Genomic DNA, 24,913 nt, shown 5'->3' with positions numbered 1-24,913 from the left:
TATTTGTGGAATGAATACTTTCTACTTGGTCTTCATTAAGAACTCTTTGTAGTTGCAAGTTAGCAAATCAGATTTTTATTTAAGAAACTAATTCCATAATACAGATGCAAAAAGCTTAACATACACTTACCATTGTTAGGTATAAGCTCCATATCCCAAGGACTCATCTTTTCTGTATCTCCATTGTCCCAGCTTAAAGGAAGGAAAACCTTTATATTAAAAAATCTAAATATTGCATTGCAATTTTAATAAAAGCACCTTGTAAAAATAATTACTTCAGTGTTTAAAAGTAGTATCTTTATCATTTTATTAATAGGCGGGGAAAACATTCAAAACAAGTTAGGCTGAACAAAAATACAATACTTCCTTACCAAACATTATAACACTGAAACAAACTATCAGGGTACTCAGGCTGAAGAGGTTCCTGGCTTTCAATTGTTCCAAACCACCAGGCATCATCTATGACTGATCTGAAACGGTCACCTGGACAAGAATAAAAGCCATCTCATTACTCTGAAATGAAACACTGCTGTTGTTACTCCTCTTTCCTTTAAGATACTTAAATTGCCTGTATGATTTTAAAAGACCTACGAAAAATGACCTACACACTCCAAAATAAATAAGTAAATATATAAAATCAGCAATACTGAGGGAAAAAGTTATTTAATAAGCACACCTGAAGTGTGACTGACTTTTCAGCACCAGTTTTTACATTTTATTATGGTAAGGAGAAATTCACTCTTATCTTAAACATTTTTACCAATCTAGCACATCATTAGGACTATGCACAAATTTTTCATTCAAATAAAACCACAGATAATTTCTTCCCCCAAAATATTTATAGTCTATCTTGAATTCTTACTTTCTGTAGGGAAGTTCCTCTAACCAACAATTAAGAGTCCAGCCTAAAAACAAACCAAACAACAACAATCCAACCTGCTTTCCTTTGACTCAATCACCCTTAAGTTACTAACACTTATCTGTACACTCACTTTCCCTTTCCTATAGAAACAAATAAAAAAGAAACGAAAACAACTAATCTTTGTAATAGTTTTGATCCAAGACTGGTTGAATCTGTGGAGGCAGAACCCATGGATACGGAGGGCCAACTATATAGCATAAAATGTATTTAAAAAAAGAAAAGAAATTTAATGACAGAAAGCTGGAATCAGGGTAAATTAACAGAACACAACTGCATGTTGTTGAGTTATATACATGTGTATATATATACTCTGAGTGGGTATGCACTGGGATCAAATTTAGATTCAAATTCAAGCATTCTAACGGCCAATGTTAAGAGGGAAACATGATCTATTACTAGACTAAGAGTAATTGCTCCTCAGATGCATATTAGTGACACTACCCTTAGTGAGAAGCTAATACATAATTTAATAAACAGCATTACTGACACCTCCGACACCTTACAGTAAACATAATAATGAGTTTCATGAAGCTATTTCTTACAATCCTATTGTACCTAGACTGATGACAGTACGCTGAAGAGGAAGAACTGGATAATGTGTGCCTGACCACAATGAACGATACTGCAGGCTAATGACAATAAAGTTAAGCAAGGAATAGAGTCTACCAGAGCAAGCCTTAAACATACCTGAGGACAAGCTGAAGTAATTATTATTGATGTAATTTTAAATGGCAGTTGGTAGATACATGTAAATATCTTCAGAAATAGAAGACTAACTAGTATTAACTTTAGAAGAAATAGTAATCTATAAATTTAGGGGAGAAAAATGATAAGATCCAAATGATAACATTCTGATGTACATCCATTTGAAATATCTCTCTGATTTGTCCAATACTTGCCGTATTTCTTTGCTTAGATTGTCAGTGCATTTCTAGAATGTTCTCCTGGACTCTGACTGCTAATATTTGTTCTGCCAATTTATTGGCGGATGCGTGTCCTCAAAAATAACAGATGAAATTGATCTTATCAACTAACACATGTAAATAATTTAAAAAATCATATGTACCAAAGGCTTACATCTAAAACCAAGAAGAACTTTTAACTCTTTCTTCTTGAATTTACTTACGGTTTTCTAAATACTGAGTATATAGCTATTTCTTCACTCATCAATTTTAGACATTAAGTATTGGTCTCTCTCCATATAATTGTATATAAAGGGTATGTGCATTTAATTTAATTTAATTCAGTTTTCCTCTGTCATGACTACACTGTATAAATATTGTTTGCTAATGAGCCAAATAGCACACAATTCCTTTCCTATATAATTTTGTATAACTGCTTCATTTTCTTATGGTTGCTTTTCTCTGAATTTATGATTATGTCTTCCCACATTCTCTAATAGCTCAAACTATAAAACACTCTTCAATATATAATTTCCCACAAAGTCAAACATCTTATACAATTTATCCAATTTCACTTTTTTTTCCCTGATGATTTCACTCTTAGAGGACAATGTTTTCTGGACTGTTTGTTTTACAGACTTGCTAAACAGATGCTATCCTGAGACTTCTGTTGACTGTTATTTGGGAATTCCTTTTGTTGCTTTCCTGTTCTGAATTTCCTGTCTCCTGCAGAGATTCCGTGTCTTTTTCTTTTCTCCCTTATTTGATGGAACACATCTTTCAAAGCTTCCAGAGAAACGGTACATGCGATGTAAATTTTCTTCTGTAACTTGCATGTCCCTAATTTTAATGACTTGCATTTCCATAATTTTTCTTTTTACAGCACACATGTAAATCTCTACGTTTACCAAGACCAAACAAGAGACAACAAATCACCACACAAAGGCCTTCCAATGGCACTGGAAGAGGGATGAAATGCCACGTTAACTGATGTGCTTTTTCAAACCAAATAAGCCATAGGGGCACCAGAGTCTACTCCAAGATGACACAGTGGTCCTGTCTGAAATTTTTAAAAGGAATACTCTAGAAAATAGCACATCCATCTGAACATAAATTAATGCACCTTAAATGCCTGGAGACTTCTAAGGATTTTAGAAGTTTTTCTGAGTCTTGATTACAATATTAGCTTTAATTTTAACAGAGTTAACCAATAAAAGAAAAATGTCAGTTCAGTTTTAGTCCCAGTCCAAATTATTAAACATTTTGAACTGGAAGACTACTTTTGCTTCAAGTTTGAATTCTGTCATTAATTCCTTTGGATAAGAATTTAATTCAGCACATAAAACAGCAGAAGGAATAGCTATAAACAATCTTATACATAGTTAAGAAATATAAGAGAGAAAATGTCTGGAATTTCAGCATCACCTAAATTAGAAGTATTTTCATTCTTAAAAATAAATAAATTCCTGACACAATATCTTACTTTCTTATTAACATCCCTGCAAATGGCAATATTTCTGATTATCTTTACCTAAATTATGAAAAATAGTAAGTCACTTATTAGATAAAGCAAACATTACAGCTTCTAAATAAATTACCCACCTATATTCCACCGCCTATATTTTGCATCGTCAAATTGTTGTCTCAAGACTAGGAAATCTATAACATCAGGCATATCATGGTACCTAAGTACAAACAGAAACACACTGATTAGGTCATATACTTACAAATATCTAAAAGGCATTCAAATTTATCTGGATCTTGAAAAATAATCTACAATACTAAGAAACTATTGCCTCTTTCAACAGTCCTTACTTCATGGTAAATGATCCACCGGTCAGTTTACCAGTATCAGGATCCAGAAAAGCAAGTTTAAGGCAGCAAAGGGTAGGCAATCCCACTTCATACTTTATGCCAACTATTTTCATCAGTTCTTGTTCCTGAGGAAGATACAGAAAATAAGAAACCATCTTCACAAAATAAACTGCTAAACATAATAAAAAAAGTTATCCATTTTAATATTGATCTAGGTGATTACTCTGTATGTATATGTAAAAATCCACTGAGCTGTGTACTTATCGGTGTACTTTATAGTATGCAAGTTATATGTCAATTTAAAAAAGAGAAAACAAAAGAAAGAGAAAAAAGAAAAAGGAAAACTTTATCGAAATAAGAGTTTTCTAACACAGTTCCAAGGACATGGAAATAATTTTAAACTACTGCTGATAAACCTAGAAATACTTCCAAATTTACAAAGATGAAGTTTGCCTTAGATGTTAATGTTGTCCAGTTCTCACCATAACTACATTTTATTCCCAATTTATAAACTACTGGAATATATAAATTCAATCTTATGTTTCTTTAGAAATTAAACACCTTCTACTCCCCAGATTGTTCCAATTAGAAAAGGTATCTTCATGATACAGTTTCTTATAGTGAAAATAGTAACACTCAATACAATTTCCTCTATAATCGCATCTTTTTGGACTATTAAATTATAAACACCATACCCGTAGTTCCATTTTATGCCATGGCTGTTTTTTGGGATTGATACTATAAATTTTATTTTTCCGGGCCATTTCAACATACGCTTCATGTCCTTGTCGGAAATAATAAACCTAAAAAGTAAATAAAATCACAATTTTAAAACCTGTATGTGCTTCCTTTGACGCAAGATGCACGGTATCAGCTGAAACTGCAGAGGGAATTTAATGTCCCTTAAACTAAAAAAAATTCTAGTATTTTGATTTTTTTTTTCCCTTCTTTTCCTCAAGCTGTCCTACTGTCACTTAATCATAACCATAGTGTTCTAAATAACATTAAGAGGTTAGGATAAGCAGTTATTTTTTGGCTTTTTGGTTTCACCATTTTATTTTTGGATTCAAAATAAGTTAATTTATGTTGCATAATAAAGTAAGTTGTAACTAGGGGTCATGTTTAGTTGATTATTCACCTACTTTTATAGCAAGCAGTTTGTACAAATGCAGGAAACTTTAAAATGAAAAATATATTTTCATATATATTTTCACATATATTTTGTCACTATAAAGAGAGCAAGGCATATATTTATCCTCATTTATGGAGGTCAAATTTAAGTGACTCCTGACTACCACGCTGGAGAACCGGTACGTGAATACAGCAGTCTGACCCCAAGTGTTCTTCCCATGACACTTCCCACGATAAACAGTTGAGCTTGTTAAAAAATGCTGCTGGAATTTCAAAAAATGCTATTAAGTTCTTAGCAATATTTTGCGATACCCATTAGCTTATACACATTCATTCTATTCATTAATATCATTATTGCTCCAGCTGCCTGGAACTTTAGAGTTACTTATTACTCTTGCATTAAAAAGGTTTTGTTTTCCTTTTTTTTTTAAAACTGTCAACTGCCACCTGTCACTTTCTACTGTTAGTGGGCTCTGCTAAAGAAGCCTCTATTTTAACTCCTAACTTATTACTATGAATCTACTGAACACCAGATAACCCTGCCTCTTAACATTTACGCATAAAACAAGGAGACATGAACTCCTGAGTGGAAAAGTTTGGTCTAATCTTACATTTTCATTTCAAATTCACAAGAACATAGTCCAAAATGATGGCCAACCACCATATTTTCTTAAAAATGAAATGATATTTCGAATATAATAGATTTTAAGATCTAAGGAACATATTATGAACATTATAGTTATTTAAATAAAATACTTCTATGAAATAAAATTAAAAATAAAAGGCTGAATTTTGTTTTTCCCTTACCATATAAATATATTTTAGGAAAAAGAAAACTGGCCATAAAATCCTCTTATTAAAAAATACGTATTAGCTTTTAAAATGTCAACGAAACCTCTATTCTCTTACAATATTTAATTTGCTATTGCAATTTTTACAGTAGCCTCAAAAAAGATTATCAGTAAAGCTTTCCTCCTAATTTTCCTTTTTCCATATACAGCTACAAATATGTAAAATGAGATACTTTATAAAACTGCTGCAATTTTCTGGAGTTCTGTTTCAAGAGCTATAAAAAGTATTTAAAGTTACTTGAATGAAACAAAGGTATTTTTTAAAAGCTAAAAAATACCTCATCACCCATTTGTGGCACAAATGGACATCTTCGGGGGAGAGTATCTGTAATCCACGTTGAAGGTAACCATTCTTCTAATGTCAAGCCATTTTCCGTTAGTTCTCCCACAGCCAATCTCTAAGTGTAAAACAATATAAAGTAATATTATCATGAAAGCATTAATCTATCAATCTGCCCTTTAAAATAACTACAAAGGTAGTTTGAAAAATAAAAGGGGAAGGGATCTTTGTACAAAAATGTGTATTAAGTATTAAAAAGCTTACTCTGGGAAGATGGCAGCAGTGGCAGTATAGTTACATTCGATTTCTCCAAATCACTCCATAAAAAAAGAACTAGATAAACCAAAGCTCTACAGACAATATTCAAAACAAAACTAGGTGACAAGATATTCCCATAAACACCAAAGTATAAGCTCTGTCTCCTTTCTTTCCTCTCAAAATTCTAGCAGTTTCATCAACACTCCATGTAACAGACTGAAGCATATTCGATATTTTATTTTAAAAAATCCTAGTCATAAGCGTGTTAGTAAGAACTAAGATATTCTCATATGGGCTGAGCAGTGCCAAGATACAGAAGGCTAACTGCTTCCATGGGCTGGGCATTATACTTCCCCATAGCCCAAGAACATTCCTTTACTCCTTTTAAAGTAGCCATTTCACACACAAGCTTCTAAAAAAAATTTTTTTTCAGATTTTTTTTTTTTTTCCAAACAGAATGCTGTCAAGCCAGGTTTCTTACTTTTGTGAATAGGCCTTTGCGAAAAATTTAAAATTTTCCGGTCACCTACAGGTGGCCATCATAGCCTGGATATTGTTACCTTAGACTTTGGAAAAATGGACTTTGAGCTGAAACCTAACATATGTAAGTAGAGACAGAAACTTCATGCAGCTGATTAAAAATGTTTTGGTTCAGTGTTTGTAAACTAAGATTTCTAAATTTTATTCTCTTGCGTTTGTTTAAAAAAAAAAAAGGTGGTTATAAGGTAGTTATCACTGTGAGTTAATGAAAGTTCATGAAAAGGAAAAAGGTCATAATGGGTGTCGAGAACACCATCTGCAGCAGGTATGCTATAGTTGCTACTTAATACTCATTTTCCTATTAACTCTCCTTCCTATTAACCACCTTTGTATTTCTCAGTTAAGCACATCAGGAGAACTCTCTCTGGAGAGTAAGGGAGGAGTAAAGGACTTTGGCATTTACTATACGTGAGATGGATCCATTGGAGAATTTTAGGCAGAAGAGTGATAGGATCTGACATATTTTAAAAGGATCACTCTGGATGCATCACAGCAGGCATCTGCAAATTATGGCCCATGGTCCAAGTCCAGCCCACTATCTTCTTTTATAAATCAAATTTTACTAGAACAAAGCCCTACCCATTCGTTTATGTATTGTCTGGGGCTGCTTTTAGGCTACAATGGTGGAGTAGCTGGCCCTCTACAGAAAAAGTTTGTTGATCCCTGCTTTAGAAAACAGAGGCTAGGGGGATGAGGGTAAAAGCAGGAAGAGAGATGGAAAGCTACTGCAGTAATACAAGTGAGAGTTCACGGTAGCTGACACTAGCATGATAGCAAAAGTGGTGAAAACAGTCAAGTGCTGAATGTATTTAGAAGACAGAGCCATGATAATAATTCCCTGATGGACTGAATGTGGAATGAGAGAAAAAGGAGAATTACAGGGTTTTGGTGTAAACAACTGGAGTTGTCACTGCTGAGATGAGGAAGGCTGAAGTGCAGCATGTTAGAGGGGAAAGCTTAGAAAATAAATTTTGCTATGTGTTAGATTTGAGATGTTAAGCCACATGACATGTGAACAGTTATTTTATCTACATGTAGTTACTGAGTAGCCACTACTGTTATGCACTGAGCACATCACAGAGTGAGATCCACAGATCATATCAGTCTTACATATGATGAGGTGTTCAGTTAAAGTGCTTGAAAAAGGTTTCCTTTGACTTAGTAAAAAAGGAAAAAAGGTAGGAAAAGTCTAAAAATTACTTATTCCAGCCTCAATATGAACTATTAATACACTAAGGCAAGCATTTCTTCCCAGAATGTCGATTAGGATAGCTAACAACTCTTACCTGAAGCCAGGTAAGTTGGATATTAAATAGAAGTAATCATATTTATAACTGTAAGACTGTGGCATAGACAAGAATCATTATGATAAACATTATGACAATTCCTCAACAATTCTTGGGGGACCTAGAAGTTTGGTTAAAGTAGATTTCTGTCAGTTAGTACTTACAACCACTTAGGGGATAAAATGCATTGACATGTCTCTAAATTTCCAGCCTCATGAATTGCGATTTCTTTAATTTTGGAGATACAGGTAACTGATTTATTTCCTTTCTATCCATGGATATTCTTCTAGGCCCATCTAAAATCTTATTTCTCCTGGAAAGCTTATGTGAAACTCTAAGATAAGATGGCCCCATTTGGTTTCTGAGTTATTATCTATAAAATTACTTTGCCAATCAAACATATTTTATCATGTGATATTTATTCCATTTTTTTGGGGGGGCGGGATTCAAATAACTTGTTAGTCACACATTGTTTCTGGAGCAAGTACTACGTCTTACACTTCTTTTTATCCACTGTATTGCTTTATAAACTGCAGGCACTAGATAAAAATTCATCGCTCTGATTTCCAGAGCTCCTAACAGCATAAGGGATATATGTCAGATAATATCTGAGATAACTTTACTGTATCTCTCGAGAATTCTATTTTTTAATAAGCATTTTCTATATTTGCCTAACTGGGTTGTTTCTTCTCTTTTTTTTGCTTAATTCAAACAATCATATGGAAAATATTTTTATTTTTTTCATAGACGCAATAAATATCAACTAATTAATGATGTCTCAGTTACTTTTCAGCCCTACAACTCTATGCGTAAGAAGGGAAATATTGTGTTTACTTGAGATAAGACGACTAAGGAATAAGAACAATTCTATCTACTGTTAGATTCACTGATAGGCTGACAACAAACCATGTGAACAAAAACCAAATTACAGGGAGTAGCCTGTAACATCCTAACCTTATGCTTTTTAAAATCTGTCCCACATAAATTTAGTGGCAGACAGACCCTGGGGTAATACTTTAAGCAAAACAGTGAAATGAAAATATGCCAAACAGTAACAGTGGATCCAAATGTAGCATGTGTGAAGGAGCCTGAGGTATTAGTTTATGGATAATCATCAAATAAAAGGGGACCAGGTGAAGTAAACTGCACTCCTGGGATAAAAGAATTATGTGAGGCAGCACTGCAAACCTCAAAAGTTCATCAAAACTGTCTTGAGATGAAAAAAAAGTTTACCTCATTAGCCAGATACATGACTAAATCGGTTTTACCTGTCTACTATGTAAAGTAATAGGTCAGCCTACATTTATCATCACTGACAAGGAAGAAGAGAAATATTGTGGCTAATGTGTGGTACTCTCTTTGGTAAATATCCCCTAGACAAAGGCAAAGGAGGTGACAAAAAGGATAGTAGGCTGAGGAATGCAGATTAAAGTAATCCATAATTATAAAGCTGAAACAAACAAGTGCTCAATGGATGCAGATAAAATAAACACTTAAGACAGAAGTAGTCCTAAAATTTTTCAAAGCTCTCTAAAGATAAAGACCCTACTGTCTCCCTAGTATAGTATTTAATTCTACAGATAACAACTTCTATTTGATTCTAAAAATGGCAGAGGTTTTAAAAAAATCTCCATTTGTTTAACCAAATGTGCCTCGAATTTATAATCTTCTGGGGAATACAAAACGTGTCCCTTGTATTTCATTTACTTTAGAGCAAAATTTAAACAGTTCTTGTTTTTAAAGAATTCCGACTCCGTAACAGCTAACAGATATTATTCGCATAACATTCATCTCTTGCTTTTTCTGATCTGTCTCAAAGTATCCAGACTAAAGACGTAGTAATCAAACCAGTACTACTGACCTAAGGACTAGTGATGGCTCACATGCTCTGTAAATTAATGAAGGCTTGTTACCACAGCAGTATGCAGTAACAGTTAGTAAGGATGGTTGAAAAGTAAAGGCAATTAAAAGACTAATAAACTGTGTGTTTTGTAGCATTATTTTTTTTACATAAATAAACAAATCCCACTGAAGTCTCAAGAAAAATATCTGCTCATGTTATACGATTAAGTGCTCAATATTTACAACATGGTAATTCTACAAGTAAATACTCTCACATGCTAAACATTTAAAAACTTGAGGAAACTAAAGAGATCTTAATATATTTTATTTTACTACTGCGTACTTCTGAGTTTTTTCTATTGCTCTTACACCTGAAAAATGTTTATGTTCATCAGCTGCACTTTTAAAATGCGTGCTTTGTTTTTATAGAAAACATATATATATATAAATCAACCTTTTGTTTTCTTTCTTTGGGCTTCTTTTTCTTTGGTGATACTGGTCCATCTTTTTCTTCATTTACTTTCTTTCTTTCCTTTTTAATCTGTTTTTGCTTCTGTTTTTCAGATTCTTCTTCTTCATCTGAACTGCTTTCTGCTTTCTTGGTTTTATGCTTAGGAATTTTCTTTGGTGGCTGCAGATTAATTCCTGCATCTGCTGTCCAGTCAGAATAATCACTGGAGTAGTCACTAGAAGGAAAGAAAAGTTTTAAAAAATACACAGACAAGATACACTTTTAAGACTTTGTTGTATGAAAACGTAAAGAAAGATCATCATAAAAAGTAATGACAGAACAGTACATACTAAATGAACTAAAAATATTTCCTAACTTTCAACTCATCTTCTAAATAGTTTCTTAGAAGTCTGTAGGCTTAATTTACTTAAGTATCTCCAAAAATTTTTAAGATAAATAAGGTCGTAGTGCTAGTTAAACAATGAACTTAAGTACCTTCTATGATTTTAGCAAACATACAGATTTCTGAGTGCTGCACGTGTTCAAAATATTGTGGAGTATACAAAAATGAGGAGCACAGCATCACTTTCCTCAATTCTAGCAACAACAGAAAGATAGCCCTAGATAGCACAGGAGGTACTGTCACTGAGGAAGAAGCATAGGGATTCCTTTTAGAGGGGAGGTGGGCCCCCTGACACGGGAACGCCCATGGTAGAGCCCTGATGCCTTCATGGTAGCTAGATACTGAACTGACAGGGCCAGAAGTCCTCCTACCCAGCGGGAAGACTGATCCTGCCAACTTCGCACGGCATCTCCAGTGTACACCCTAAGTGTATCTTATGCCTCAAAGCAAAGTAAGATTCAGAAAAATACAGGCCTAATATTTTATGTATCACTACCAATCGTGTTTGCCATTGGCTGTATCTCACTGGAAACTCAAGCTTTCTTTTCAGTTCACCTTCAACAGACCTAAGTTTTACTAAACTGATGTTGCAAAAATAAAGAATCCAATTATGTTATCTTCTGTTTTAATTTTAGTACATGAGAATATTTCATTACTTGATTTTATAGTTTTATAAATATAATTACCTTAATGGAATCTAAATTATACTGTGTTAAAATCAATAATCAGGTTGCCTAGATTTACTGATGTATATCCTCACTCCTCTAAACATATTGCTGATAACACTGAAGGCATATTTTTCTGGAGTTTTATTCTACTACCTTGTCCCTCTGGTCCAAGTGTCCTTTATGGGTAATTTACCCATTATCTCCCTAAGAATAATCATCACAGATAAGAATCAAATAATTAAGGTGTTTTCTAGTATGATTTCATGACTTCATTTTAAAACTTAAAATGATTTTGAAGAACTTAAATAAAAAATATTTCTGACACTACTCTGGATATGTGGGAACACATCTGCAGGGCAAATAGCCACCTAGGCTATCCTCAACTTAGGAGCATTTATTTACTCTAACCCCAGCCATGGTCACTGTAAATGGCACTCGCCAAATACTCACTGTTGTTACTCTCTGGAGCACTCAGCTCTTACAGAAAATCTGCTGCCACCAGCACGGACTACAAACCCCAGAGGTCTATGTACTTTACAACAATTTCGCCAACTGCTGAAGCCAACACTGCTTTTTCAAAACAAGAACCTCTATGTTGTTTCATGGTTTGAGATACAGGCATACCTTGTTTTTACTGTGCTTCATAGACACTGTGTTTTTTACAAATTGAAGGTTTGTGGCAACTCTGTGGCAACAAGTCTATCGGTGCCACTTTCCCAATAGTATTATTTTCAGATTAATGCTGTTTTTAAATGTTTAATTATTTTTTTTAGACGTAATGCCACTGCACACCTAACAGACTACAGTATAGTGTAAACATAACTTTTATATGCACTGGGAAAACAAAAATTCACATGACTTGCTTTACTGCAATATTCTCTTCATTGTGGTGGTCTGGAGTCAAACCTGAGATATCACCAATGTATGCCTATACTCTATTTCCACTGCTGAGCCAAAAGAAAGTGAGCTTTTCTTCTACTGTCTTCTTTCAAATACAGAAAACCACCAGACATAACAATGAACACTTGCATATCATTACTGGGAGCAACTACTGTGGAAATAGGGAAGTCCATGACAAAAAGAGGTAAAGAATTCTTAAATACAGGCTCTTGGTTTCTTTGGCAATGTTAAGAGCTAGTTCTGCCAGGGAATAACTATCAGGGGCTAAACATAATTACCATTCCCAAAGGCTCTACTTCTTGCTACTGAGACCTCGCCAAGGTCAGCCAAGGCCATTAAGCCCTGTAACAATGTGAATCACCAGTAAGTAGAAGGAGCTGAAGGAATTCTCGCTTACGTGATCAAATGGGGTGGGAACAACAGGAATAAGGGAAAGTTTATTCTCATTGCTGGAAGAAAATATTATTAGCATTCAACAAATTCCATTAAAAAAAAGTTAACTCTACAAAATCTCATTACTTTCATAATTTAATGCATAAATATTTCTCAAAGCCAGTAATGAAGCTAGCTTGTGGTTCAGTATTACAAATATAACAGCATTCAGAAGATAAAATATCAACTAAGAAAAAGTTAAAAGCATCATTTTGTAGATCCAGTTACAATATCCAAAAATTTTTTTCTACTAGCGAAAACATGTCAAAGGAAATCTAAATTTTGGACAACTACAAAAAAACTCTGAAGAAAGATCAACTTTAAAACCAAAGGGACTCTGAAATATGTTTCTGATAGAAAAGAATTTAACATTAAGAATCAAGGCAGCTTTCTAAAGAATTTACATTACATTTGGAAGAATAAAAATTCATTAAATTACCTAGAACTGCCATCACTATGCCATGCTCTCTCTTCCTCTTCGGACGTTCCACCACTGACAGCAACAACTTCACCTTCCTAAGAGATAGTTAATACATATTTTATTGTATAGCTTTACAGAATAACATTCTATGATTACAGAAAATATCAGTGATATCTAACAGTATGAATCATATTAGGATATTTATATTAAAACCTGATTTAAGTTAGTTGTAAAACACAGGCCTCATATTTCTATACAAAAATTATTGAATGTATCCAAATATTAAGTGTATCCAAAGATAAAATACTTACTAATACTGGATTCAGAGCAATCTCTTGGGTGGATTAACATTTTTTAAAAAAGCCTCATAACACATCTTCTAGACTGGGTGATACCAAATTAATATTTGATATCAACTTTACTTCTTGGGCTTTTTTTAAAATTTAAGTTTTCTTTTTCTATAGATGCATTGAGAAACTTAAATTCAGGAACTTTTATGTTTTTATTATTATTATTAAAATAGCTTTATCATATAAAAAAAGGATATTCCAACTCAGGTATTATTTTATACAAATGGAGAGGATTAAAAACTACCCAAACACTCTGATTTCTCTTTAGTAAATATTCACTGGTTAACACAGGATACTACCTGTGAAGCCATTTTCTTTATAAAAATTGGTTTTTTTTTGGGGGGGGGGGCACAAAATCTTGCTCCAATAAAAATACCAGCTCACATTAATTAAGCTTTTAGTATATGTCAGAAACTGTTCTAAGCACTTTGTATATATCATCCCATTTGATCTAGACAAACAGTGCTGGTGATAAGAATCAGTCATTTAAATAAAAGAAACTAAAGCTTAAACAGGCTAAGAAATTTACTCAAGGCAGAACAATTAATAAGCAGCAAAGCCTATTTTGAACTCATGTCATTTTACTTCAAAGGTTAGACCCCACTCTACACAAGAACGGTTCAGTGTTACTAACTGCTGGGCACATCCAGATCATTTTTCACAAGGATAATGAAATGTATTTTTTTACTAATTAAATGTTATATCTTGGGGAGAAATTTTTTCCTGTTTTGATGGCTTAAAAATGAAGAATGTATTACATAACTATTCCACAGGGCTTTGAAAACTAGGCAAATATGAAAAGATCAAAATCCAGAGTAAATTTTATTTAGCAAATTTAATCTTTGCTCAATATAACTGAAAAAAAAAATCTAAACAAGTGATCTGATTATTCCCACTCTTAGTATATTACTTCTTTAAAGGGGGAGAACAGAAACATAATTCTACATTCCAAATACAAAATAAAAAGGTACTATATGGAAGTACAAATTATTTGAACCAAAAACCCAGGATTCTTTCTTTTTTTTTTTTTTGCAGTACGCGGGCCTCTCACTGTTGTGGCCTCTCCCGTTGCAGAGCACAGGCTCCGGACGCGCAGGCTCAGCGGCCATGGCTCATGGGCCTAGCCGCTCCGCGGCATGTGGGATCTTCCCGGACCGGGGCACGAACCCATGTCCCCTGCATCGGCAGGCGGACTCTCAACCACTGCGCCACCAAGGAAGCCCGGATTCTTTCATTTTTAACTAATATATTGTGCCAAAGGTGATATTCTTTTCTTATTATTCTCCTCTACAAATTTAAGGGATAAACAAATTAGTTTTGAAGACAAATCAAAGAATTAGTAGAATTTTCTTACGTAACAGACGTACCTGGAAATACATTTTGAGCTGAATTAATATTTTTAAAATTTTATAGAAACTTAATATTTAAAAGAGTAATATTATAAATCTTTCAAAAATAAATATTTTATAATGCAAATAGATAGCACACATATATTTTACATTCTGTGGCATATCTAAATTGGTATGTGTCAAGTTTATATAATGAGTATATTTTATCTTTTTTTGCCAGATTGAATATATCGTTTTGTTCTGGCCATACAAGGATCTGAAAACACTGGAGACTTACTTTTAAATTATGGTTAGAATACTCTCGATTTGTGCTAATATTGCCCTGTCCATAGAGAATATATGTGGAGAATCCCCACACGTGTCTAACACTGCAAAACGTAACATGACTTCAAAAATGTGTAGCTGTCAACATCTCAGATCATAGAGTCTCTGACTTAACTGTGAGTGAAGGGGTAATAGGGAGAGTGTGACAGGGGAAGGAAGACCATTGTAATTGCTAAATAAGACTGATCTGTGACTGCAAATGGATTCCCTTCGCTGAAAGAATATATAATTTAGTAGGGAAAATGATATTTATGGAAATAATTATACATAAGGAATATTTTAAAAATTTACATTGAGAAAGCTATAAATTGGTACAGAGATTAAAAACTAACCAAAATTGTCAAATGTCTATTGATCAGTTATAGTTACAGACTAGAGCTTCATGGTACCATTTCAAAAACTTGGTTTTGGAGTGAAAGGAACGTGCGTTTAATCCCTGCTCTACCATTTAATAGTTAGGTAAATGTGTAATCTAAACATCTTTGAACTTCAGAGCCCTCAAAATGGGAATAATTAATTCACATGCATTTGTTTTGTGGACTTGAGGTTATGAATATCTGTGCCATGCCCAGAACACACACTACGGTCCTACAACTATCACTATCATTTTAAGACCTAGACAAACCATGTTTGAGCTACATCTCTAAATATAACAATGAATGCAAAGAATAAAAGTTACATTAAAAAAAACAAGTAAAAATGGAAACAGAAATCTATGAGTGTGCTGAGCTCTCACATCTGAAGAACTAGTGCCATTTTCTATCTCTTCTGAAGGTCTGGGAGTCTCTTCCAATGCAGATCTCGTACGATAATTGTGTTGGTTTGCTTGCTGCTTTTTGGATTCTCCAAGATCCAGGAAATGTTCATGAGTATGATTCTGGAAAAAAGTAAATTAAATTTATCTGGAGTATGCTTAAAGAACACCTTTTACTTTAAAAGTTGTATTTTTTTTTTTTTTTTTTTTTTTTTTTTTGTATGCGGGCCTCTCACTGTTGTGGCCTCTCCCATTGCGGAGCACAGGCTCCGGACACGCAGGCTCAGCGGCCATGGCTCACGGGCCCAGCTGCTCCGCAACATATGGGATCTTCCCGGACCGGGGCACGAACCTGCGTCCCCTGCATCAGCAGGCGGACTCTCAACCACTGCGCCACCAGGGAAGCCCTAAAAGTTGTATTTTTTAATGATAAAAAACCCATTCATATTTAAGATATCCCATAAGTAGACTAAACTATAGTACCAGCTCAAATATCTTAACATTAAGTTAAAACACAGGTTTATGATATGTTGAAATTCACTTGCTGATTGACAGGTTATAAAAACTTTTTTTTTCTGATGAGGATTCATAATAACAGACTAAGCCTAACACTGAACTCTCCTGTACCTACGCCAAACCTATAGAACAGATATAAGAAAGAGGACCACAGACTGGGAGGCATACATAATAAGGCAGAGGCAAACTAGAAAACAAAATGGTGATCACAAAGCTAACCAATCACTATGAGACTTGGACACCAGGTGACTAGCTCTCTTCTGCTGCAGGCAAATGGGAGAAAAAAGTCTTCTTCAGCAGATGAGAAAACAACTAAGACTGATCAAAATAACTGAAAGTCCAACATGGTTACATGATGGAAAAAACTAAACAAAAAGAAGAATTTACACCTGAAAAAAAACCCCCAACTTGTGAATATAAAAAAATAGAAGGAAAATACTAAAAATTACCTTTGAAAAAAGAGACTGACATCAGACTTATATATACAAGATATCATGCAATAAATCATACAATAAGAAAAAGGAACACTATCTTTGAAGTGTGGACAGAAAATAATTTTGAACCTATTAGTTATATCCTCAGTCCTTTGAACCTATAGTTATATCCTCACTTTTTTTTTTTCTTTCTTCTCATTAACTTTGTTTTAATGGATCTCAAAATTCTGTGACAGATTTCTGGTCAAGTTGTTTCCATTAAAAAGTACTGATTTAAAAACTAGTAAGTTAAAACTGCCACATACAGAAAAACAAATGGTCCACAAAACATTCTCTGCTTCTTCAAGGTTTTATGATGCATTGTTATCAATCAGTCTTTTACTATTCAGCTTAAATGGCTGATCGAGACAAACAGTCCTGAGACAGTTCTTCCACCACTGGTTAAGACTGGGGTGCCCGGTACTGGCGATAATATTCATTTAGCCCTCTGAGCTTTCTGGGCAGACGTGGTAACCTTGCCAGCTCCAGCTGCCTTCTTGTCCACTGATCTGACGACACCGATAGCAACTGCCTGTCTCATGTCACGAACAGCAAAGCGACAGTCAGAGGAGCTCTCAACACACAAGGGGGCTTGCCAGGAACCTATCAACGGCAGGCAGCACCACCACCTTTCAAGAATTTGAGGCCATCTTCCAGAAGCCCCTTCCCAGAACAGTGACCAATCTTCTCCTTCAGGTCAGCAACCTTGCAAGCTGTGTGAGCTGAGCTGTGGTACAATCCAGAACGGGTGCACAGCCAGCACTGACTTAGCTTGGATGGCTCAGGATAATCATTTGAGCTGCGAAGCTGGCTGCTTCCATCATTCATGGGTTATTTTTGCTGTCAAGAACCACAAAGCTATTATGGCTAGCAGCTCTGACAGACACGTTCTTGACACTGAGGTCTACATTGTCTCAGAAGAGCTTCACCCAAGGCTTCACGTGCACTTCAACAGACTGTTTTTTTTTTTAAACTTCAGCTGTAATGACTGAAGCAAAGGTGATCACATGCCAGATATGAGAACCCCAATCTGCAACTGGCCCACAGGGACAGTACCAATACTACCCAGAGGGGCAGGCACCAAGGGCTTGTCCATTAGACAAGTCGGTGGCAGGATGCCATTCAGAGTTTTAAAGCAGCATGGTTCCACTGGCAGTGCCATCCTTACGGGTGACTTTCCATCCCTTGAACCCCGCACGTTAGCACTTGGCTCCAGCACGTTGTCACCATTCCAGTAAGAAATCAGCAAAAACATGACTGTGTTGGGGTTGCAGACAATTTTCCTAATGTGGGTGTTGATTCTTTAATTTCCTCTTAACTCTTCTGGCTGTAGGGTGCTCAGTGGAATCCATTTTGTTAACAACAAACAAAAAGTGTAATATCAGTCAAATTAAAGTTCATGTGGTTCCCTTTTTCTCTCCAGAAACTTTCAGAATACTCTCTGTTTTAGATATCTTCAAATCTTACTATAATGTGCTTAATTGAGGTTTTAAATTTTTTAATTTTGTATTCTTTTTTTCCTTATTCTAAGTTGGCATGCTACGCATTTGCTCAGCTAGAGATTAATTCTAGGAAATTCTGGATCATTTTTCCAACTCTTTTCTCCCTCTGTATATTTTTTCTTCTTTGAAGACTCTTACCAAATAAAGCTTTTTTTTTTTTTTTACTATGTACTTCTAATCTCTCTGTGTATACAACATACATAAACATACACATATGTTTTTCACATTTCCCTCATTCTCTCCATCAATTTATCCCTGTTGATGCATTCTGAAGAGTTCTTCAACTTGACATTCCAGCTTGTTAACTTATTTCTCAGTGTTTTGTATTCCTCTATTCAACCCATCCATTGAGTTCTCCATTTCAAAGACAAGATGTTTCATCCCAATTTCTCCAACAAAACCCTCTCCAAAACAGCTTGCTGCTACATCATGTTTCCAATATCCTCTCTTATCTCTCTCAGAATAATATGCTGTGTTGAATATCTGAGTATGTTTGGCTCTGGTTTCACAAGTGTATTGGGTGGCACTTGGGAAGGGAGGGAAAAAGAAAAAATCTAGGTATTGCCCTGTCTCCTAAAAAAGATTCTGTATGTGTATGGGGGGATGGGGCTGTGTACCTCAAGACCTATAATACTGCAAACCTGAGTTCAACCAGTCTCTGTCTCTCCATCACCTCCACTCTCCAGTTCCCTCCCCCACAGTCTTGTCACTTCTTCCCTGCACTTTACCTCTACTCTTGCTGGGGCTGTTAACTTGTAAAAGCCAACTGAAATAAAAGACATTTTCACATACAAGGATACAAGATTTACTCCACACAGATTCTCTCTAAAAGAATTACTGAAGGGTTCTGTAATTTTGCAAAAATTTGGGAAAATATGTAAAAAAGGAAATAATATTCAACTATAATCTCATAAGCTTTGAGTAATTTATTGTTAAGAATGTAATGGATCTTGCTTCTTTCATTTAAATATTATTTATCTACACAAATCTATTTCATTAAAAATTGCTTTTTTTCCATTTTGTAAAGCTTTATCCACAATTTTGCATTTCATTAGAATAAATTCCAAGTCAAAGAACATGTTTTTAATGCCTTAATATATAATGTGTAAGAAAAAGCTGGTTGTCAACCAACATCTGTTCCCCGCTTCTTGCACAGAAAATGAAATTTTCATTGTCAGAATTTCATGTGACTAAATTCTGGTCAATGGGATATCTGGCACAATGTTGCAGAACAACTTCAAAAAACCTTCCTCAGGAGAGCATATGTATGTACCCTCTGCACCTTCCTCACTGATATGATCTTCCATCTTGCAGCCTTATATGAAAATGCTGACATCTTGAGGCATGAAGTCAAATTCAAACATAAAATCAGAAATATTTAAAGAGCTTCAGTTCTCAACACAGAGGGCATCAAACCAGATCTTGACCACCTACCGAGGCTTTTAAATCTGAGAGAAATACATTTCCCTCAAGGGGAATAAATAAATATTTAAGAGAAATTAAGTAAATTTAAGGCACTGTAATTTGGGGACCAAACCTATTATCAAAAATCAACTTTATAATTGCTTTCTAACCAGTTTTTTTTTGTATTAATTTATACAACCCCCCTGCACAGTTAGTACCCTCTACTATTAGAGGAAAAAAAATAATGCAACTCTGAGATGAAAGGTAGCATCTCATAACTTGTACATCTGTGATTATCAACAGGAGGTGCTTTCAAACCTTTCTCCAGTCTCATAAAATTTGAAAAACAAATGTTTTTTGTATGTTATAAACACTACTGTCCCACTTGCTTTTTTTCACTTAACAAATACATCATGAACATTTCTCCAAGGCAACGGAGTCAGCTCTAACTCATTTCTTTAAAAAGCTGTAGAGTATTCCATGGGTATATATATGTCATGACATCCTACCTTTCGTCCACCAATAAACACTGAAGTTATTCCAGTTTTTGCCACCAGAGACACTATAAATATCTGCATGCACACACACGTATATACATTCACATCAATTCTTTTCTTTCTAAAAAAATAGTCTTCGAAGTACCACTACTGGATTAAAAGATAAGCACATCCTTTTAATTTTTACAGATATTACCATATTCCATCCATAAAAGTGGCAGCCAATAGAAGCTCACAATCATTATATGAATTATGTCCCCACATCCTTGGATTCAGAGCAAAGGATACCAAAAAAAGGGTATGCTTTCCAGCCACCATGAAAAAAACCACCACCACCAACAACAACAAAAACCTAAAAATGAAAAGATTATTTCAGATTATACTAACAGAAACTGTAGCAGTGTAGGGTCCTACTGATGCCAAGGTATGATACCCTTAGTAAAGGAAAACATAAAATAATTGCAAAGGACTACTTGAGTCCTTTGAAGAGTCACAAAACAGAAAAGGTAGCTGTAATAAAGGAAACTACTTTAGAAGGTCTGAGGAACTCAAATAAGAGGAAGGAGCACAAAGCTGGGTCTAGAGACCCGTCAACCCTTGACACTCAAGAAGGTTAAGTACATATCTCTCCCAGATTAGGGCATAACCAGTTGAAATCCACTGGACTGAAAAGTTTTTCCAGAGTAGGATGACAGACAAACCAACAGGGCAAACTAGTAGGGACAATTTACCTATCTTAATGGAGAAAATGAGAACTATTATTTATAGCAGCACAGCTGTCTTAATTACCTGCAATAACAAATAGGTGCAAAACAGTAAAAAAAAAAAAAAAAAAAAAAAGTGTAGGACAAAAAAAAAACCAGAACACTGTTTTACAGTGTGCCACCAATGGCAGAACTAAAAAAAAGATCTTGCTTAGGCTTAAGGTGTAATTTATTAGATTTAACAGGCATATTACAATTGGCATTTGGGGAAAAGGTATGCTAGAAAGTAGGAAATGTAATATTAAAGATTTAAAGATAATCCAAAGATAATCGAGAATTAGCTATGTTAACTTTATTTCATTAGTTAAATATCCTGTCTATAATATTAACATGTTTAATTACAAACAGGCCTTTAATTACAAAATAGTCACTGTACTTATGAAGCAAATATTAAACATCAAAGTAATTACTATTTACCTTGGAGACAGTGGGCATTTTATTCTCTTTTGGAACTGTGAAGTGTTTTCTTTTCTCTTCTGATCTGTAAGTCTTTATTTCTTCTTCTCCCTTCGCAGTTCTCCATTCTTCTTGCCTACTGAACGAGAATTAAAAGCCACATATAATCTGTAATGTTTATAACTGATTTCTCCCCAAAGGGAATGTTAGGTATCAGTGAGGGGATGTTACTCCTGATGCCTTCTTTTCAGATGAGGCATGTGATAAAGATTTCTGAGTTTAATTTCATAGATTGTGAGCTCTGGACATTGAGCATTAAATGACTGGAATACTGGAAAGACAGACTCTGTCCACTTGAACTAGATACTACTGTTTCTACTATAGTCTTTGGCAAATAAAGTTTTAGGATCTGGGAACACGGTTACTCTTAAGGTAACTGCTCCAAGGATTAAAAACAGAATTTATTTATTCTTCAAAACTTATGTCAGTGTTGGGCTTATGCTGTGATAATCTTATGTGCAATACAGATAGCTGGAATTTAAAAAAAAAAAAAAAATAAGGCACAACAGACCCTTGAGGTAGAACTAACATTAACTCCCGAAGCCCTGAAAGAACTACATTCGCTCCAGTGAAAGGCAGGTCAGGCTTCAGCCACTGAAAAAACTTCAACTCTATCCAGGTATCAAGCTGAATTTGAGCAACAGAAGTTTTGAGGAACATTAACTGTGAACTTTAACTTCATGGAACCTGGACTCACAAGGACAAGAGAATTCTTTAAAAATTTTAATTCCTTAAAACTTTAAGGTTTTTGAACTGGAAGGGTATTTAATCTCTGAACTTTAATTTTTCCCTGGAGATATCACAGTTGGAAGGGAGTTAATATTCGAACCTGGAAGAGCTCTATAATGTTGACATTTTATTACTTGGGTATACTTGGGTCATTTTATACTTAATTGCAGAATCTCTAATGAGGCTGGTCAAGATTCTGAATGGAAATGAGTGAACTTCAATCTTGTGAAAAGAATGCCCTTGGATTTAATTTTGTTTGTTAATTTGTTTTTTTTTTAATTAAACTTTTTTATTGAGATAACTGTAGGTTCACATACAGTTCTAAGAAATAATACAAAGAGGTTCCTTGTATCCTTTACCTAGCTTCCCCCAAAGGTAATATCTTGCAAAACTATAGTACAACATCATAACCTGGATCTGGATATTGATTACTACCCACTGATATTCAGAGCTCCCCAGTTTTACTTCCACTCATGTGTGTGTGTTTGTATTTAGTTCTGTCCGAGTTTATCACATGTGTACGTTTGTGTATCCATTGGCCCAGTGATACAGAAAGAACATTTCCATTACCACAAAGGTCCCTTGCGGTGCCCTTTTAAAGATCATAGCCACCTTCTTCTCCTCCTCAGCCCTTCCTCTTCACAATGTCTAGCAACCACTAATCTGTTCTCCATCTCTATACTTTTGTCATTTCAAGAGTAGTCCACAAATGGATTAATACATAACCTTTGAGACTGGTTGCTCACCGTAATTCCCTGAAGATTCAATCAAGTTGTGTATCAACAGGTTGTTCCTGTTTAATGCAGTCTTATTCTATGGTGTGGATATACCATAGTTTGTTTAATCATACACCCACTGTAGGACATCTGGGTTGTTTCTAGGTTTTGGCTATTACGAATAAAGCTGCTACACATTTGTGTACAGGTTTTTGTGTGAAAATAAGTTTAATTTCTTTGGGATAAATCCCCAAACAGTGCAATCAATGGATCATAATATGATAGTCCTATGTTTAGGTTTTTAAAAAAATGCCAAACTGTTTTCCGGAGTGGCTGCACCATTTTACATTCCCACCAGCAATGCATGAGGGATCCAGTTTCTCCACACCCTTCCCAGCATTTGGTGCTGTCATTGTATTTCAGCCATTCTGATAGGTACATAGATTATTTCACTGAAGTTTTAATTTGCGTTTCACTAATGGCTAATGATGTTGAGTATCTTTTCATGTGCTTATTTGCCATCTGTATATACTCTTTGATGAAATGTCTGTTCATAGCTTTTGCCCAATTTTCTAATTGGATTGCTTTGTTTTCTGCTGACTTTTGAGAGTTCTTTATATATAATAGATATTAATCCTTTGTTGGCTATGGGATTGGATTTAATTTTAATGCAAAGCTCCAGGAAGGCCGAATACCCTTTGAAGTAATGGCCACAGCCTCGCTGGACCATACGCTCAATGGTCAAGCTCAAAGAAAGAGAGATAAAAAGGTGACAAATATCTGGAGAGAAACAAATCTTCCCCACTGTTCCATGTGCAGGGACCTCCACCACCACCGAGCAACCCACTCCTGGACACTTTTCACCTCCTTACTCATTCTTGTCTAGGGGAGGAGGAGTGAACTAATTAATTAGGATGCTCTAGAAGGAAAATCCAGCTTAGCATGGCCCAGTTCTATGCCCTGTTTGCCATGTATACATTCTTCTCTGCACTTCAAAGAAGCAAACCAGCTGCCTCACATGGGGAGAAATACCGTGGCCCAGTGGTACCTTTCGTTGGGGTTCAGTATTAGGAAGCACACGTTCATGCAGATAAAAGTCACGTTCTTCACAGCCATATGAATAATAAAATATGCTCATTTCCTGTCTTACTCTTTTGTGTTATTTTTTACTCCTTTAGAACTATTTTTAAAATGATGGGTATTATTTATTGCACCCTCTTCAAACCTTAACATTAGAATTAAAAAGTAGACAGGAACACAGCTAAAGAACATCTGATATATTTGTCATCAGATAAAGTTATGGTTCAAATTCAAGCTTTAGGTGTATAATCCTAAAACCTAACACAAATTTGAGTGTTGTCCAATCAAAAAAGCATAATATATATAAACATTCAGATTACAAATATTTTTAATCATATAATTACTCTTATCTTTTAAGAACTAGGAAATCCTAAAATCAAATTTGATCTTCCTATGTTTTTTGTTATAGTACAGTATTATAATATATAGTCAGTATTAGCTGGGGCTCATATGGACCTCATCCATGAGTATTTCATTAATAAAGAATCAAAAGGAATTGGATATAAACGTCCCTCATAGCAATGACCTTTAGAATAGGATTACGTAAAATCAATACTTTTTAATTTACATATGTATACTTTTAAGTATAAAAAAGATTTAAAATTCTTATATAATCTATTACCAATAAATAATGTATTTTCACTATGCCTCTGAATGATGCGGTATGAATGATTCGTAAAATCCACAGAAAAATAAATTATAACAAACTATGAATGTGTTTTAAGATACAGTTAAACAAGACAAACTAAGATTTAAATATGCTACTCAGTAAAATCTCATATTTGTTCAAGCCAAATTTATAATTCCCCCCCCATTCACCTTAACACTCCCCCCATATCATTTACATGAATCATCCTAGAAAGGGACATATACTGAAATTTAACTTTTCTCCAGAGT

General features: G+C 34.7%; 1 protein-coding gene across 3 annotated transcripts in view; it reads right to left on the bottom strand.

Moving 5' to 3' along the window:
- Nucleotides 1-24,913, bottom strand: part of PHIP (PHIP subunit of CUL4-Ring ligase complex) — a 127,424-nt gene that overhangs the window by 26,863 nt on the left and 75,648 nt on the right. For 2 of the 3 annotated variants that reach the window (XM_027092035.1, XM_027092037.1), the window contains exons 19-28: nucleotides 21,453-21,570; nucleotides 15,862-16,002; nucleotides 13,121-13,197; nucleotides 10,282-10,513; nucleotides 5,900-6,019; nucleotides 4,335-4,442; nucleotides 3,640-3,764; nucleotides 3,427-3,509; nucleotides 372-483; nucleotides 131-192 (exon numbers count right to left, since the gene is read on the bottom strand). In XM_027092035.1, the coding sequence (XP_026947836.1) occupies nucleotides 131-192; nucleotides 372-483; nucleotides 3,427-3,509; nucleotides 3,640-3,764; nucleotides 4,335-4,442; nucleotides 5,900-6,019; nucleotides 10,282-10,513; nucleotides 13,121-13,197; nucleotides 15,862-16,002; nucleotides 21,453-21,570 (1,178 nt within the window). The remainder of the gene's footprint in view (nucleotides 1-130; nucleotides 193-371; nucleotides 484-3,426; nucleotides 3,510-3,639; nucleotides 3,765-4,334; nucleotides 4,443-5,899; nucleotides 6,020-10,281; nucleotides 10,514-13,120; nucleotides 13,198-15,861; nucleotides 16,003-21,452; nucleotides 21,571-24,913) is intronic. The other variant, XM_027092042.1, reaches the window with a different exon arrangement.

This window comes from Aethalodelphis obliquidens, unplaced genomic scaffold (assembly GCF_003676395.1).
Source record: "Aethalodelphis obliquidens isolate GAN/ISIS:26980383/991018 unplaced genomic scaffold, ASM367639v1 scaffold3, whole genome shotgun sequence".
NCBI classification, from domain to species: Eukaryota; Metazoa; Chordata; class Mammalia; order Artiodactyla; family Delphinidae; genus Aethalodelphis; species Aethalodelphis obliquidens.
Note: the sequence above shows the minus strand (reverse complement) of the source record. Positions and strands in the feature narration are given on the sequence as shown.